The sequence below is a fragment of the Coptis chinensis genome, chromosome 3, assembly GCF_015680905.1.
Source record: "Coptis chinensis isolate HL-2020 chromosome 3, ASM1568090v1, whole genome shotgun sequence".
Classification (NCBI taxonomy): Eukaryota; Viridiplantae; Streptophyta; class Magnoliopsida; order Ranunculales; family Ranunculaceae; genus Coptis; species Coptis chinensis.
Window position 1 is genome coordinate 97,425,996 of NC_141458.1, and position 17,767 is coordinate 97,443,762.

The window sequence follows — 17,767 nt, forward strand, 5'->3', positions numbered from 1 at the left end:
CTGCGATACTTTGCGGTGCCAAGCCCAACATTAAATCGAAATACTTGACAATTTGTTGGATATATATTCAATCAGAAATTTCTAGTATATTAAATCGTGTCAATTTGACAACCTACTCATTGTTGTGATATAAACCCAACACAGTAATAAAGTTACCAGTACTCCAGTGCCATAGTGTTGTTGTTGAAGCTTTTCTTTAGTGCAAATGAATCTTCGAGAATACAACTTAGTTTAACGGTCATGTATACATTAGATAAGAAATGATATTTGCTGTGGATATACTCATATACTTCATGTCAAGGGATTATCTCCAAAATTTCTGTCCCCGCCAAATGCACTGATAATCTTCCACTCCAAGTGTTTCGTAATACTGTATGTCTTACGAAAAATTTTACTGGATATATGTTGGAAGTGTTTTCCTAGAATTTCACTAAAGGCTATAATCTAAATATTAAGAAGACGAACCCTCGAGTCATTCTTGTCTAAGTTTAAAAATCTTTAACCCCAGTCAGTTGGACCAGTAAACAAGGGTGGTTATGTGTTCATCAAGGTAAAACCTCTACTATGAAGAAATGAATTCATATAGTTAGCTTTGGCACCACTCCGACGGACTCCAACCGCAACTTCAAAGTGCCACTCTCACAACTCCTAATATATCTGTTTAGAAAGTAGAGACTACCCTAGACTTTCCAGTTCATCATCTTAAAAGTCATACTGCGAATATTAGATATGGCTTATTATGACATGTGTATATTAATTATTTGAACATATATCCCTCTGTTGGATCTTTTCCACAAGAAGCTCAGGAATGCTACAAATGAATAGAGAGAACCAATGGGATAAAATTCATAAAGTTTTGAACATGCATAGTCAATCTCAAGTGTCACACAATCCAAGAAACAAAACATGCAGGCCTAAGATATACCATTAAGCTGTTAACACTTGCAAAAGAAAACCACGGCAACAAAATACCAACACCGGTCGAAGCTAGGCGACTGAAAATATAAGATTCTCATACCAAACTAGGAAGAGAGGCGTACAATAAGCTCTCTCAGATCTGCAATCATTAATCCCTGAGAATTCATTTGCTCTCTCAAATCAGTAATTTGCCCCTGGGTGGAAGGCTGAGGGGCGTTCAACTGTGGGAGTCTCTCCTGTTGCAGTTGATCAATTTGCACCCTTTGCGAAACAACTTGCTGCCTCAAATCAGCAATCTGCTCCTCGGCAGAAAGCCGCAATCTCCGCTCTTGCTGCAGCTGAGTCTCCCTCTCCTGCTGCAGCTGATCAATTTGATCCTTTTGGGAAACTACTTGCTGCCTTAGATTAGCAAGCTGCTCCTCAGCAGAAAGCCGCAATCTCCTCTCCTCCTGAAGCTGGTCAACCAGAGGGACTAACCTTTGAGAAACTCCTTGCTCCCTTAGATCAGCAATTTGCTCCTTGTCAAGTAGCTGAGGCTCCCGCTGCAGCTGCAGCTGATTAGTTTGCTTCATTTGGCAAACCATATCCCTCCTTGGATCGGCAATCGGTTCCTCGGCACAAAGCGACGCTCTACTCTCTTCTTGAAGCTGGTCAACCGAAGGAGGTACCGTTTGAGAAACAACTTGTTCCCTTAGATTGGCAATTTGCTCTTCAGCAGAAAGGCGTAACATTCTCTCCTGCTGAAGCTGGTCAACGGCAGGCGCGGAATGTAGAAGTGTTGTCTTTGAAACACCAATCCCCAGTCCCCGCACAAAGCCCTTTTTTTCAGGGCCATATACCTGTGCAACAGGGTCATGATCTACGTCTAAATTGATGCTAGAGGGGTCTCGCTCAGTAATGTCTTTTATTTGTTTCTGTTAAAAAATAGTAAATTGAACATTAGGAGAAGCATTTGCATTAGTCAGTTAATAGAAGAGATTAAAAAATTGCAATACTCACCACTTTGCTTGTGAGTTCCGGTGTTGGACAAGATCCATCCTTACGAGTATGCATTGCGACGTATAGATCTGTTCGGGTGACAGTAGCAAAAGGATTTCCTTTTTTCTGGAATAAAACATGAAAGTACTTGAGCAGTATAGGCTATGAGTAAATGATTATACGCTAATGTAATGTCGTCACAAACAGAAAACACAGGCATACTGGGTGCGATTCAATACACCCAATAAAAGACTATACCGACACGACTGGTAATACTTGCAATTCGCAAAACTATCAAAGATGTGGTAAACAGACCCCAAACCCTGAATTCCGTACTTCCTTCTCCATTTAATATTCATGCAAACATCATGGAGCAAACAAGAAGATCATTTCTTATCTTTCTTCTCTCCTTGAGAATTACAAAATTAAAATAATTCACCATAAAACCTAAAAAGAACTTTTTCCTCTATGCTTCAATTATACACCACACAGTAAAAAAATCTTTTAAACTTACACATAAGTACATAACCTACTCTGATTTTCAAAGAGTTTCAAGTTAATACAGATTAGACATATTGTGTGTGTGAGTGTGTGCTATTTAACAGAAAGAATATTCACCAGAGCCTCTGCTGTTCTTGCTGCTCCTGTTCTACCAGATGTGTGTGGGGTCTTCATAGCCTGTCTCGCAAACTTGCCCGCCTTTCGTCGAGCTTGTGCAACTGGTGTTGACTGTTTATCAACAAATATCTCCCACACATCCTGTCTAACACCTTTTGGACAATTTGCTTTTCTTTCATCATCCGTATCAAACAAATCATAATGTTTGCAGCGAATGACAGATTTGAAACTCCGCCAATAATTATGAATTCTTTGGAGGACTTTTCCTTTGTAAGCAACAGGCACAATATACTTATCCTGTGGTGAGATCAAGAGATTTAGTAGAGTGCAACTAAACAAGTATGAACCAAATAAAACTGAAATGAGTAACAAACTGACAGTGATGGTCTTCCAAAGCAAGTCCTTTGTCTGATCAGGCATATCCGACCACCGGTCGTAGGAAATTGGGCAATATTTCCGCATCATTGAACCGAGGTCATTAACAAAGGATGTAGAGCCTTCTCCAATAGGTTGTCCATTATGATTAAAATAAACCATCTTCTTTTGCATTGGCAGACCTTGTACACAAAAATTCTAATGTCAATAAGCTATTCAAAAAACAGAGGCATCATAATATCTTTTCCAATCCAGATACTTAAAATATCTTGGGACTCAAAAAAATAAAGTTAATGACGACTCTTAGCTTGTCATATTCATGGTCTGGTTTACTCAAGAACTTATTTTCCTTTAAATTGAGAAGACTAACTAAAATCAGTTGTATAGTACGGATTGTGCACGACTGTAACTAGTTGCAGTGTTGTTTTCACTGCAATGCGAATGTAAACCAGAATGTTCGACTGAACATAAATGGAAGACACTAGTGTGGGCATGTAGAACATAAACACCATACATCATGCAACAATATCATTGCACATTAAGGGTCTTTTACTTGCACCACCCTTTGTCCCTCCTCCACCAACCCCCTCCCCAACACACACAAACAGTCACCCACACACCGGACAACTCTGATCAATGATGCAGCAAGGATCCTCACACTCTAATTCAATTCAATATAACTGGATCCTCAGGCTCTCTTTCAATTTGAAAAAATTGACTGGTATTATTTCAATACTTGGTATGTGCTACAGTTTATGCATAGTGATGCTCTGATAAAAAGTATGTGTAATTTCACAGCATAATAATTGTTTGTGGCCATTGCTATGGTAACTCGCACAACACAATGAACGTAAAATGGAAGCCCAGGGATTGAGGAATATTCTCCAATAGTAAAACTTGCACTCATTGACCTTATCCTATCTTTACTTGGGAATCTCACCCATCCAGGTATCTAGTACAGTTGGAAATGTTGTGTTCCAACCGTCTCTAGGCCATGGCCTCACTAACTTAAATTTCCACAACTACACATAGGCACAGCATGCAATATAAACTTGTAAACAACATTAAAAGTAAGAAGAATAACCAAAAGTACCTTCAGTGTCAGGCTCAACAATTCCTTGCTCTTGCACATTGGACACACCAGCCCCATCGTCCATTCTCTTCTCGTTCACAGTACTACTAATATCTTCATTCATTTGTGTCTCTTCCTCAGTCGGTTCGGCAACCGCATCTTCCATTCTCTTTTCCCTAACACTAGTACTAATAATAATATCTTCATTCATTTGTGTCTCTTCCTCGGCAACCGCATCTTCCATTCTCTTCTCCCTCACACTAGCACTAATAATATCTTCATTCATTTCACCGCCAACCACCCCGTCTTCCATCGTCTTCTCCTTGGCATTGTTACCCATCATATATTCAATAATTTGGTCAATAGAAACATTAACCTCACCATCTTCATTTTCCTTCTCCCTTTCTTCTTCTTCTTCAAAGTGTTTCCTCTTCCTAGTACTGGAACCAGCTACTTTTTTGGGGGGTTTTCTTACAACAGGGCTTTCCTTCTTCGTCTTCAAAATGGGTCTATTATTTCTAGCTCCAACTGAAGCACGTGTTTCCACCATTGCTCTTTAAATCAAAACATATACAAAATCAGATGCCACATAAAGTTTTCTAATTTACAAAAAAACTAATAAACGAAATCTAGTTAATAGGAGTGAAAAGAGATCTCTCACCTTTTTGGTCTTGTGGTTAAACAAACCCTAGCTAGAAAAGAAAACAACTTGATTTTCACGATATGTGGTTCCGACAGCTGGACCGTTTTAACGTGAGTAACGTCCGTCAATTTTTAAGGCACAAAGTAAAAGTATGTAGTAAACTGTAAATCAATACACGGTTATTTTTTATTTACAAAATTTTAGTTTATACTTTATACTAGCTAATTGGTAGTGGATGAACTTATGATTAATCTAGTTGGATACAAAACATGTTTACATTGTATTTCAATCATCGTACAAACGTTAATAAATATTTGTACACAGTAATATAATCAACAAAGGATGGAGATTATTAAAATCCAATTGTGTATGGCTGAGAAGTGGAATGAGTAAATGAGTTGTAGGTGGAATTCATGTATACGCAATCACAACTAAGTGACGAATAGTATAAAGAAATTGACCAATATTTTTGTGCATCTCTCAAACAGAAATCCCCACTATCTTCTAATGACAACAAAGTTCACATGACATGATTTACATGATAAATTACACGTTTCTTTCATAAACTAAATACATATCAATTACATAATTACATTGACTAAGGTTACTCCAAACTTTGTAGCTGGATCAACTGTAAAATGATTTAATTGATTTCCAAGAGTTTCTTAGTACATGGTCTATTCCTTTCCTCTAGCTTGAGACCGTGCAAGGGACTTTATGGTCGCATCTACTAAGTACCCAGTCGTTTGTAAAAGAAAACACCCATTCATTTTGTTTTTTAAAAGCCTGTTATTAATTTGTATTGGGGTTTGGTACCCAACACTTTCGCATTGATGTACTCAAAAACAACATTCAAATAGTAGTTCTAATCCTCAATATACGCTTCAAAAAAGACTTAGTCCTTCTCAAAAGAGAATCAATGCTCAGGCAGAAACGTACCTGACATTCTAGAGAGGGAGATTTTGTAGTTATATATATGTAGATTGAAGGAGTATACCAAGCTACGGAAGCAGTTAATTTTTTTTTTAATCAAATAACCCATGTTGGTGCATCATCTAATAAAGAAAAATATTTTCATCCATAGTCCATAATCCATATATTGTTCACTTCTATGTACTTTTAGAGATAAATCACATGACCCAAATACCAATATTAGAACTTAGTAGCCATCATCCACATCCTCATAATATTCCTAATAATATTCTTTATAAATCGGATCTTCACCATGAGCTGATAATTGCCAACTATATCCAGTAGTATTTGAGTTAATTTAAGACGATATTTTATTTTGCTTTTCCTAATCCAGTTAGCATTCATTTGTAGTGGTACCCCCTAATCCATAAATCAGGTAGGAAAACTGTCGATTGTTGATTTGTATCATTCATGCGGAGTAATGAAAGTACTTTCAGGAAGTGTAGCATGTTTGTACCTTTGTAATAGTGGAAGACCACATTCTCAAATATGTCTTAGACATATTGTTGGGCAACGGAATAATATTGAAATGAATTTTTACAATTAGAGAACACTGTAAACACGATTATATTAATAGCGAGTGCTAATAGATTTCAACATCATTCTCACTTGTTACCAAAGATTAATAGAAACGGAAACAAAGAAATGATGAATAAGAACTCCTAAATGTAAACTAAAATAAAAATCTCAATATCTCCAGGTGCCCATACCCAGAGTCACCAACATCTTTTTAAGACCTTGATCTTAAATTTTGACACTATCTAGTATCTACCTTGAAATTCACCTGCACCACACAGTCTTAACTCAAGAAGTAGATATGATACCAAAAATGTCAAAGATAAAAATTCAGCAATAATCTTACAATGCAGTTTATATCTACCCCGTCGATTATTCCTATTGGATCAAGATCCATTTACAGTGAGATCAACCTTATTCTTATTCCATTAGTCAGATAAAATCATAAATACAGTTTTACCACTATCTGTTTCCATCATTGAGGCTTCAGGCACTCGTAAGGAAGATGGATGCATGTAACGGGTTTCAAAGCACTTACAAATGAAAAGATGAGTCATTCATCATGGATTTTCATTAAGGAAATATTTAAAACAAAGAACCAAGGGTGATATGGATTGCATACGCCTTATCCCCGGCTTGAAGTGTGAAACACTTTTTGCTTCAGTTTTGGGATGTGGGCAAGAATAATGATCCTATAAATAAAATAAAGTAGAAAAGGCAAATCAACATACTTATTTACAGATACTTGTATCATAAAAAGAAATAACGAATAAAATTGATAGGAAAATTAAAATATATATATATATATTCAACGTGAACTGTAAATCAGTGTACATAATTAGATAAAACCCAGTTTACAAATATGTTACAACTTGCATCGCAAGAAAAGTACATGATCATATCTTTTATGTTTTGTTGAGTTATAACTTATAACCCACCTTGGCTAAAGATCTTGCAGAGTTCAATTCAGTGAAACTTCTCTCTTGGCAAAATAACCTCTCAATGCTCGAGTTCTAAAGCCCTGTTTGTTGCACCAACAGTTTTACTCGGGGCATTCGCCACTATGTTCCACTCCACTATATTTGAAATTGCCCCTTTTCCATCTAGACTTGTCCACTCATTATCATCCCAATCAACAGATGAAGTTGAAACATTGAAACGTTCTCACCAATATGGAAAGAACATAACCAAAACTCATTCTTGGTTAAATGAGACTCAGATGTATGGTGTCTTACATCCACATTTACTTTAATAACTGCGAGCCCATTAAACCAATGAAACCCACTATAGGGAACAATCAAGAAGCAATGATTTACAAAATATATTCAATTGAGCAGAACATGCAAATAAAAAAATCAGTTCAAATTCTTCTTTAATGAGTAGCTAGTAAGAAAGTTGCTTCTTCACTGCATTGAATAACCAACTACTACATATTCATCAAGCTTTCATTGTTTATAATAATAATTGCAGAGCCTACCAATCAACTGAAGAAAAGTATGGCTGAATTTTCCATTACTTGTAATGATGCGTACTAAAATAATCTAGTAATTTCTCATGCCTAGGCAGTAGGAACTCTCCACATACATCCCACAAACAATAATTTATGCCTGTAAAAGAGGAAATATTCATAGGTTAGTGATCAAGTATATTAGTTGTCATGTATCAAACAGAGTGTGAACAAAGAAGAAAAGGCATTTCTCATGACAGTAAAGAAAAATAAAATAGAATGAAAATGAAATTGGCATAAATATGAGGTTTCTCCAAATATAAAGGACAAATATCGGTGTTGTCACTTATTGCATTTACACGATTATAAAAGAAAAGTATATTATAAGAATGTCTGAGTGAAGTTAAGCTTGACAACAAATAACAATATAAGCACTTCAACATGATACCAAATACAACAATGTAAAAACTGCTTATGTCTAGGACCGTAGGACTACATGTGCTTTAAGCGATTAAGTAACGACATTGTTAGATAAGAACTCTTGATCAATTAAGTTCACAATTGTTTCTCCTTCTAATTAATATTCATCATCATAAAATAGAATTGATTGCTTTCTTTTTTCTTTTTCGGTTATAAGGTTTGGTAGGTTTGACAAATGGTACTTGTTTGGGTTTCATACTGGAATAATGGAGGGCGAACTCGGGAGGTTTTGCTATAGCATGGAGATCGAGTTTTGAGTGTTTTTCAGTAATCTTCCAAGGGGGTTTTGTTTTTATGTTTTTTTTGTGAGGTTAAGAAGCCCCAAAAAACTCAATATTACGATAAACCCAAGATAGCACAATCCATAAAAAACGGATTCACATAATACATCTCTTAATATGAGAATGACTTATTCAAACCAATAGTAAAACTTTTCTACTTTTCCTCTGACCTTCTTTTGACTCAAACTGAAATCGGTGATTAAAAAAAAAGGAGTAACCAATCAACAACTCTTGGATCGATATATAATGAAGAGAGAAACCAAAAAAATCAATATGGAAATAACTTGGTACTGGTGTACTAATAGAAGGAAACTACCACAAACTTTAAAAGCTGTTTTTTAACAACTTCAAGAGAGAAGGCGCGAATGATGAAACACACCATGCATCCATGCTATACTATCATAAATGAATATATCATTTTATCATATATGCATGTGAATGAAAAAAAATAGTCGCATAGACACGCACCTGCCAGAGTCCAAGTTTAGTTGCAACCTAGCTTATACTGTTTAAATCTCGTGTCCACGTAGAGTTGAGTAAGAACCTGCGCGTTTCATCCGACACACATAATCAGCTAAATTAGCAATCATTTACTGTACTTCAGCAATCAAATGACAATGTTATGGTTTTTCATTTAATCCCTCTAACATACCATGCATGTATCCATCTCTCCAAAATGATATTTTTCCAAAAAAATAATTGGAAAGAAAAACTTAATTACTGTGGAAAGGAGAAAGTCGACTCCCCATGTATCTTTGCTTGAAACTACTTTGTCCCTAATCGTCATTCTCAACTGCCGCATTGAATGGTATTGCAACTTCGTTTCAGAAACCAAGAAAGGGGAAAAAAAATACTTACAAAAATATAGTCAAAATTGAAGATAACCTTGTCAAAGTTGAAGGTTATAAAGAAAGAAAAAAAAATGCTTACTTGATTGAATTGCCTACAAACATTAAAGTCAAATTGTGGGAAAATTTGCATTTGTACAATGAAGTAAGTAATCTTTTTTATTTGATAAAATAAAGAAAAAGAAATGAAAGTCGGTGTTTCGATCTTTTGATATGTTGACATGGGAGATGAGAGCTCACAATAAAGCATTAATCTAAAACAATAATCACATATGTAAAAACCGTATCCTAATACCTTAAGTCCCATTTTCCCTGCTAAAGGTGGCATTTAACCAAAAGACCTTGGGACCAACCTCTCGATGCTTGGCCAGTAGGCACTGACACCACTAATTGATATAAATATCTGACTTCATTCAAGCACATAGAAATTTTTTTGACACCAATATGATCATCCGTTGAACATTGTAAAACTGCAACCAAAATAAATGTAGTGAGTAGTGACCAAAACGTTATACTTGAACTATGATTACACGCACTTTGGCTTCTAAAATGAATTAGACACTGGATGATAAGGTAATAGAAAAAGAGGAGAGATAATTGATTTTGATAAGCTTTGACGCTCCGATCTTGATTTTGCATTTTTTTTTCTAGACTTAGTTGCCAATGATGGTTCAAAGTTGGTTGCAATACTCTTGATCAATGCCTATGCAAAAACAGGAGTTCAAATATAATTCTATTTAAGGAAAAAGAGCATGATAGCAAACAAAAGAAAGAAGAGCATTTCAAAAGATCAGATGCAATAAGAGGAGTCCACCTAAATATGGATGCATAAAACAACCTCATTCATGTCACTGGCTATATATCAAAAGCCTTCTATAAAACTTTGCAGCAACTCAAAAGTATGTGGTGACTGAAAAAATGATAAAAAATGATGACATTATATCGCTAGCTACAACCTACAGCTATACAAAACGACCATACTGGATGAAGATGACACATGCCCAGCCCAAAACAGAAGTTGGCATTGAACTTGTCTGCCTCATAAGGAAGTAAATCTATGGCAAGAGATTTAGTTTGTGGATGGAGGGAGTAATCAGACATCAACATATGATGATTAAGCTATAAAGTGAGAGAACCTTAATCGAGAACTTATAAAAGATACAAAATGAAAGAATACTAACCTGAAACAAAAATAATACATGAATTGCCAAAAAGTTTTGGGGTTGCACATCTTTGTTAGATTGTAACTGTATATCTAATACATGCAAAATAGTTAAGCCTTCAAAATTAGCCTACAAAATGCATGTATAATATATTCAAACAGGCTGGCTATGTAAATAATACTAAAATCCCCAACTTTTTTTCCCTTTTAAATTGGTGATACACGATGATAAGGACAACTTGATATTATACATGATGATCAAGTCACCCTCAAACAAAATTACAAAATGACATGTTGAAGGGCTTATAAAGTGCTTAAAGTTTCACCATATCCAACATTCTTTTTTAAAGTTTTCAATGCATGATAGACCACGTGTTGCTAACTTGTTGGACACGTGTAAGAAAAAGTGAACTGCCAAAATTCATATGTTGACATTAATAAAAGTAAACATGAAGTCAGAAGTGTACTTTCGTATAAAGAAAACCCAAACAAAATACACTGATAGAAAAAAAATAAAATGAATGGCATAGAAGCATACCTTAACTTCAAACACCTGCAGAAGTTGAATATGTTCCTAAGCATCACGACACATATCCAAGCACTCCAAAACTTAGATATCCTCTCCTTTAAGCATCACGACACATATCCAAGCACTCCAAAACTTGGATATCCTCTCCTTTATCCCATACCCAAAAGATTTTTTGACCTTATAGACATTTTTAAGAACTATAATGAAAGCAGGCACAACACAATGGATGTCCAATATAAACAACAAATAAAGCAAGTAAATGCAGTTTAAACTTAAAGAGGTTATACATTTGCGCTTCCAATGATTGATAAACAACTTTCAATCTTTCAGGCCATTCCTAGCTCGAATCCCTTTCCTGTGAAATACCATCCCCAAAACCAAATGCACATGTGTCTTTAGCACTCGCCTAATGGTGCAAGCTAGATTAATGCACCTAAAAAGTAGATTTAAAATAAAAGGAGAATCATATCCTTTGATTCAAACACTTTGCTTTTGTTTCAGTTGATCATAACAGGTGAAATATCAACTAATTGAATACAATTCTAAGAATGTTATTGAGCTAAATCATCTAATAAGATGAACTACCAACTTACACAGGCACCACCAAATTCATGGTAAATACAATCACAATGGTAACTCACTGATTTTGTCTTACTTAGATGGCAACAATGGGTGCTTATTTTGGACTTGGGCAACAAAAGCACATCTAAATATAGAAGTCCTCTAGCACTATGCAACTGTGTTCCTTGCAACAGTGCATAGAGCAACTTAATTTTGGTATTACTTAAGTTGTGATTTAATTTATACAATCAGCAATAAAATTTTCCCAACAATCGCTAGGATCTTTAAATAGAGTGTTAAATAAACACCAATAACATTAATGGATACCTCAAGAGAATTTAGACTAAGCTACACTAACAATTGCAGACACATTAACAATGAGGGAATATGGAACATGTGAACTGCCAAAATTCATATGTTGACGTTAATAAAAGTAAACATGAAGTCAGAAGTGTACTTCCATATAAAGAAAACCCAAACAAAATACACTGACAGAAAAAAATAAATAAAAATGAATGGCATAGAAGCATACCTTCAAACACTTGCAGAAATTGAATATGTTCCTAAGATGCCGAACCCACTGCTAGCTTTGATGAGCTAACTAATTTTGTGATCTTTCAGCCTCCAAAAACTCAGGATCAACACATAACCAATATAATAATAATGTTGAAGCTGTAAAAACGACCATATAATTATTCAGTGGGGTGGTCAGGCAAAGGACGTAGCAAATGGGCATCCACACGAGATGAATAATGGATCTGCAGTCTCGTCTGCTGCTTCTAACTCATTAGTTGGATCTGGTTCCCAAGAAGTGGAGATGTTGAGTAGGGCACATATTCATTGAACAATCATTTTGTTTGTTAAACAAAAAGATGATACATTGGCACTTATACTACATAGTGAAAAACAGGCCTAGTTGTTTCATAGTCGATAATGGAATTGTTCCTGCTCCATGTATACAAATAGAAATCATGCTAAATTACAAAGTAGTAGACATAAAAGGTTATGAAATGCACCATAAGGATGGTCAAGTTTACCTTGTCAAAGATAGGACACTCAGCTTTGAAGCAAGTGCAAGCAAATTCCACAATCTCCTCATTAGTTCCTGGCTCCTGTGAACCAAATTGATTGCAAGGGAATGCCAATATCTTTAACAATCAATTTGGTTAAAATGCACATACAAACAGGAAAAACAAAGAAGATAAAACCCAAACCTTGCTCCTTGTACTTCTCACACACCTTAGCCAGTTCAGTGTAATTCGAGTTGGTCAATCCACTGCAAAAGAAAAAAGAAAAAATATGATCAAGGACAAAAACTAAATACTGTATTAGCTAAACTTAATCAAACTTAAAGGTCCTAATATTCAATTATTACCATTGGGAAGCAACATTAACAATCAACAAAACCTTTCCCTTGTAAATGCTAAGGTCCACATCATTTCCTCTAGCATCCTGCAATCCATTGTACATTAAACTCTCAGTCTAAATTAACCCGTGGCTACGCCACTCGAGTCATTATGGATGAATTTAGTAAAATAAAATCTTGTCAATTTATTATTTTAACCCCAATTTTATTGGGAAAAATTCAAGAGCAAAAAAGAAAAACAAATTAGTTACGTTAAAATGAATACTAATGTTGATTCTTTCCAAAATCATGTTGTGTCTATGGTTGAATTGAGTATCTAACCATTTGACTAAACTATATTTGTAAGGAGTGTTCCTACCAAGAAGAGAGTACAGACTACAGAGTATATTGATGCAAAAATGAGGTGTCAAATACCCCACCATTCCAAAAATGGAAATAAGTTGAAGAAGGCTAGGAGCTATTTTGACCGAGTTGATAAGAACATACATTGGAAATATAGATATTGGAAATTAGGAATCACTGAGCAACCCTCTAAAACAGAAGTCTATGTGGATGTTAGACAACATAATAGGTTTTGGTCTATCTTTCGCACCTTGCAGTTACTTACATTTTACATAAACATACCAAAGCCTATATATTATAAAATAACATTTGAAAGCACAGCTTATTTTAAATAAAAAATAAGATTGCAGCCAAAATTTCATAATTTCAATATAATACTTGCATATAGCAAATCCACATAATGGCATAGACCTCCCAATTCAACATAATTAAGGACACATAAAAAGTAGAAACATAATTCAAAAGGTTATTGCTTAAAAGTTGTTTTAAATCATGGTTCACTACTGCTGGGTACACTGAACTCTCTGAGCACCTCTGTGGCTCTCCTCGTCATCATCATTCGCTTCCCGAGAATGGGCTTGCTTCCTCCGCATTTGCTCCTCGATGTTTACATCGTGGAGAGTTGTCTCCTCACACTCATCTACCTCCATGTCGGTTAGCTGAGTTGATGCCCTTGGTGGCAGCACTGTCTCTAATGCCTTCGATTGGTCGGTTGTTAATGAATCAGGAAATTCCACGGTGAAGTGGATGTACAGCTTTCCCCTCATAAAGGGTCTCTGGTACATAGGCATCCCCTCGTCATTTATTGCCTTGAATTGATCTGTTCATTGGTGTCAGAGGAAAGCATCAGTACATCAGTTTCAACATGTATAAGAACATTTTTTTTTTATTAAATATATGAATGGTGTTAAACTAATCCCAAAATACCAGAACAGGGTTGGACTTGATCAACATGTATAAGAACATTTTTTTTTTATTAAATATATGAATGGTGTTAAACTAATCCCAAAACCCTTACCAGGCTTGACAACTTCCCCAGGGTTGGACTTGATGATGAGCTGTTTGTTATCCAAGTGAGTCAATACAAACTGGAATCCACAGAGAGCCTCTGTCAGGGACAAACTGTGCTCAACGTACATGTCAAACACAATACTTGGGGTGTTCCTTCTGCTGCAGGACAAACACAATATCCCCAGTGACTGTATCTGGCTACAGAAATGCACCATAGAGTAGGAAAGATCTAGTTAATCTCCAAATTCAGCAATCACCTTTGTTCCATGTACATGACGGAAGACTGAAAAACCATAGGGACCGGTCAAGATACTGGCAGCCAGGTAATCAAGGACAGGACTTCCTAAACATGCATCAACTCAAAGAGTGTAAATATACAAATAAATCAAATGGGAGTTAAGAAGTTTAGATAGAATCAAGCCGCATCTAGGCGATTGCCCCAGCACAAATAATATATGAAAGAAAACTATCATTGCCAAAACCAGGAACAATATTAGTAGCAATATCTTTGCCTCTTTGGCAAAACCAGGAATGGAAAATTGGAGTAGCAAATGAGACAAAGCTGAACATGATATATTATTGGAATGGGTGCTACTGATTGTTTCAACAAAAATCATGTTCCAATCGACCCTTAGGGAGAACTAACACAGATAGGAAAAGAACCTATAGTGAAGTAACATCCATCTTAATCTCAGGATATAGGTATAAATTGTTTATGTTATGTACTGGCTTTCAATAAAAATAAGTGGAAAAATGGGAAAGCAAACAAAACTTTCAAATCTAACCACTACCTTGGAGCAAGCATCTTCATATCAACATATGGTTAATTTGACATGTTAGAGGAGTTTAGACTTTTGATGTTGGCAAAGGAATCTAGACTTTAAATAGATATCAATAAAAAATATATATAAATGTTAGAGGAGTTAAGTGAGAAAGAGAAAACATTTGTTTGACGTTTGACACAATGGCAAGACAAATGGATTATGTAGTTACTCTAAAAGGAATGTCTCACATTGAGTATAGCATATTGACAGAGAATCCATGTAGTAAGATGGCATAATAGATGAGAATCTAGTATGAGATAAAGCTAAAAACATCGCATTACGTTTCTAGTATAAAAAATCCAGCAGTTGATAGACTATCTAATCAAATTACATAAAAAATGAAAAATGTTAAAAGGATATATAAGACAGAAGTAGCATAGGAAAAGGATAGCGAAAGTATTCGCCTAACTTCCAGGTATTTTTTGAAATAAAGGCACAAAAATGACACTTGCAAGCAATAACCACAGCATATCAAACAGGGAAACTTCCTCTTCATTTATCTAACACAAAGAAAGTGAATAGCAAGATTAGAGCATGACTCAATCAAAAGATTACAGAGAAACGCAGATAAAAGTTGTCAACTAAGAAAAGGAGGGTTACTGGAAAGGAAGTACGAAGGATAGGTCAAGACAAAGTAAATAACCTCTTGATGAGGAATTATTGCAATAAGTTTTTTCAATCTCCTAGGGAATCTCCGTAGTTCTCGGACCAAAGGCTTTGCATTCGAGGATACTTCTTCAAAACTGGTAGTGATTACATCTGGTTGCTGAAACACCAAAAGTTCAATTGAATTAATATTCACTTTAACTTCGCAACTAATTAAGCCATAAATTAACGGAAGCTAAGTTTTTTTTAAGTATTAACTCTTACAGGAAAAACAGCAAGTTGTAATACAATTTACAAACCGTCCCAAAGCTTAAAGCAGAAATGATTATTAACTTAACTAAAGTAAAATATATCAAGTGTACATACATTTGTTGGGGAGAATCCAAGAGCTAAGAGCTAATGTTATTACTCTAACGATGAAATGAGAGAAAATAACATAGTAACTTAAACATATTTTCTTTCACATTCTAAGAAAAAGCTAAAAAATAACTCAAAGTCTATATGATGTTGCTTTTTAAGATCAAGTGACACTTACAAACAAAAACTATCACTTAAAAGTAACAATCTCGAGCAAACATTAAACCTCACTTAACAACAAAAACTATCAAGGGCAAAAAACAACATAGAACCTGTTTTGTATAAAAACAGTAATAAAATCTTATCTTATACAAATTAATAAGCAGTTAGGTTGGAAAAACGATGAAACAATCTTCAAATTGAAGTAACTAAGCTCTTGCCGGTTGTAGTTAAATATAATTACCGGGAGTGGATAAGAGAGTCTTTTGAGACTCATTCTGGATGCGTGCACCACCTTTTTCTTGTTTATCAAAAGAATATTTAGTAAAAGGACAATAAAAATTATATGTCTAGATACGTAAAGAGCATTATGAGCTTTGTAAGAATCAAGTAGATCTTAGCTTCAGCAAGTAGACCACTCACAGTTTCATTCACAGGTACGTTTGTCTTGTTTGTTCTCCTTCAAGAACCTAAAACCAGGCTTAGTTGCACCAGTGTCACTATGTTCTGAACACCCTCCAGATTCTTAAATTCTTCCATCTCTTGTGTTGCCTGGTAATGTGGTGGTTTCCAAGTATTTACATTCACTGTGGTTGCTCCAGTAGCAGTTGGATTATGATCCTTTACCCTGTTTCTTAGCTTGCAATTTCATTTGTGTCATTGGCATTCATTACCTTATGCCCAGCATTCACATCATCATAACCTTCATTATCAGAAGCAGAATCGTAGGCTGTACCAATGTTCCTCTTCAACATACTCGTTTCTTTTAGGATGAGTGGGCTGGGTTTCTACAACATTGTCATTAAAACCTTCGTACTCTGCATCTTCCATAGGGGTTGCTTTAACTTCTGACCCGTAGTTGGTCACCCCTGATACATTTAGACCATGACCCAACTGATCAAACACATTTGCAGAACCTCTAACCTTAGTAACGTCTTCAGTCGCTTCAGCTGCAGCTTTGAAAACAGGAGCTTATCCTCTGAGGTTGATCATCCACAGATGAATCCCGAGTAGATGTAGAAACCACATTACGAAGACTCTTCAAAGTGACCTTAAACTCCATAGCGCATCTTGCATAGTGATAAGAGCCCAAAACTGTAGTTTTAACCCCTTAACAATAGTACTTTTAGACCAATTATGTGAGTAATAAATAAGAGTTAATGCTGATTACGTGCTTTTATGTATTTCGGACATTGAAGTCAATTATGTGCAAAAATGTGTCACTTTGGCAAGATAAAGGAGCAATGGTTGGTTGCTACGAAGTTCTGTGATTAAAGGCCAAGATTCAAGGAGAAAAAGCCTTTGTAAAGCCCGGTCAAAGCTGAAAAGTCAAAGTCAACGCAGGCAGAAACAACGCACAAAAGTCAGCAGAGCTTCTGAAGACCGTATCTTTGGACTCAGACCTCGGAATTGGGCCTACCATATGTCAAAATGACCGGCTCGGAAAGAGCTTTCCAATGGTTTAAGCTTTGACCCAATCAGAGGAGCAAAAATGGATGAAAAGTCTGTTGAAGTCAAATCTAACTGAAAAGGGCTAAGTGGACTGAAGAAATTGGGCTTTAGGCTCGATTTTCCGGCCCAAAACATGACTCCTCAGCCCATGCACGAAAATATGGATCTGGTCTCTTCCATTTCAACACACAATACTTAGCTCTTAAGTAATCCTTAGTTTTAGATAGCAAGTAGCCATGAGAGAATAGTT

The 17,767-nt window shown here is 35.6% G+C and overlaps 2 protein-coding genes and 1 pseudogene across 3 annotated transcripts; all 3 read right to left on the reverse strand.

Annotated features, from left to right (window-relative positions):
* Positions 1–818: 818 nt before the first annotated feature.
* On the reverse strand, positions 819–4,762 carry LOC147511942 (uncharacterized). Its single transcript, XM_086603524.1, has 6 exons — positions 4,623–4,762; positions 3,983–4,515; positions 2,893–3,071; positions 2,515–2,811; positions 1,918–2,022; positions 819–1,832 (listed from the first exon to the last, which is right to left on the reverse strand). Exons 2-6 carry the CDS (start codon positions 4,509–4,511, stop codon positions 1,023–1,025), a joined length of 1,920 nt encoding a protein of 639 aa, XP_086459650.1. The 5' UTR covers positions 4,512–4,515; positions 4,623–4,762; the 3' UTR covers positions 819–1,022.
* An 8,846-nt stretch (positions 4,763–13,608) lies between these two features.
* LOC147511943 (dnaJ protein homolog 2 pseudogene) lies at positions 13,609–14,247 on the reverse strand (annotated as a pseudogene).
* A 78-nt stretch (positions 14,248–14,325) lies between these two features.
* LOC147511944 (K(+) efflux antiporter 1, chloroplastic-like) lies at positions 14,326–17,139 on the reverse strand. 2 transcript variants are annotated; one of them, XR_015219545.1, is made up of 4 exons: positions 15,916–16,294; positions 15,587–15,709; positions 15,353–15,443; positions 14,326–14,462 (listed from the first exon to the last, which is right to left on the reverse strand). XR_015219545.1 is itself a non-coding variant. In XM_086603525.1 (4 exons), exons 1-4 carry the CDS (start codon positions 16,340–16,342, stop codon positions 14,353–14,355), a joined length of 357 nt encoding a protein of 118 aa, XP_086459651.1. In that variant the 5' UTR covers positions 16,343–17,139; the 3' UTR covers positions 14,326–14,352. The 2 variants fall into 2 exon arrangements, 1 of the variants encoding a protein (XP_086459651.1); XM_086603525.1 differs by lacking the exon at positions 15,916–16,294 and adding an exon at positions 16,310–17,139.
* Between the last annotated feature and the right edge of the window lie 628 nt (positions 17,140–17,767).

What these genes read in the sequence shown, in the direction of transcription:
- LOC147511942 (XM_086603524.1), bottom strand. Translation starts at nt 4,511, where the DNA reads ATGGTGGAAACACGTGCTTCAGTTGGAGCTAGAAATAATAGACCCATT. An exon ending in TGTTGAGCCTGACACTGAAG is followed by an intron (nt 3,072 to 3,982) that starts GTACTTTTGGTT and finishes TTTGTGTACAAG; the next exon opens with GTCTGCCAATGCAAAAGAAG. An exon ending in CGGAACTCACAAGCAAAGTG is followed by an intron (nt 1,833 to 1,917) that starts GTGAGTATTGCA and finishes ATTTTTTAACAG; the next exon opens with AAACAAATAAAAGACATTAC.
- LOC147511944 (XM_086603525.1), bottom strand. Translation starts at nt 16,342, where the DNA reads ATGAGTCTCAAAAGACTCTCTTATCCACTCCCG. An exon ending in GACTCTCTTATCCACTCCCG is followed by an intron (nt 15,710 to 16,309) that starts GTAATTATATTT and finishes TTGGTGTTTCAG; the next exon opens with CAACCAGATGTAATCACTAC. An exon ending in CAATAATTCCTCATCAAGAG is followed by an intron (nt 15,444 to 15,586) that starts GTTATTTACTTT and finishes TCTTTGTGTTAG; the next exon opens with ATAAATGAAGAGGAAGTTTC.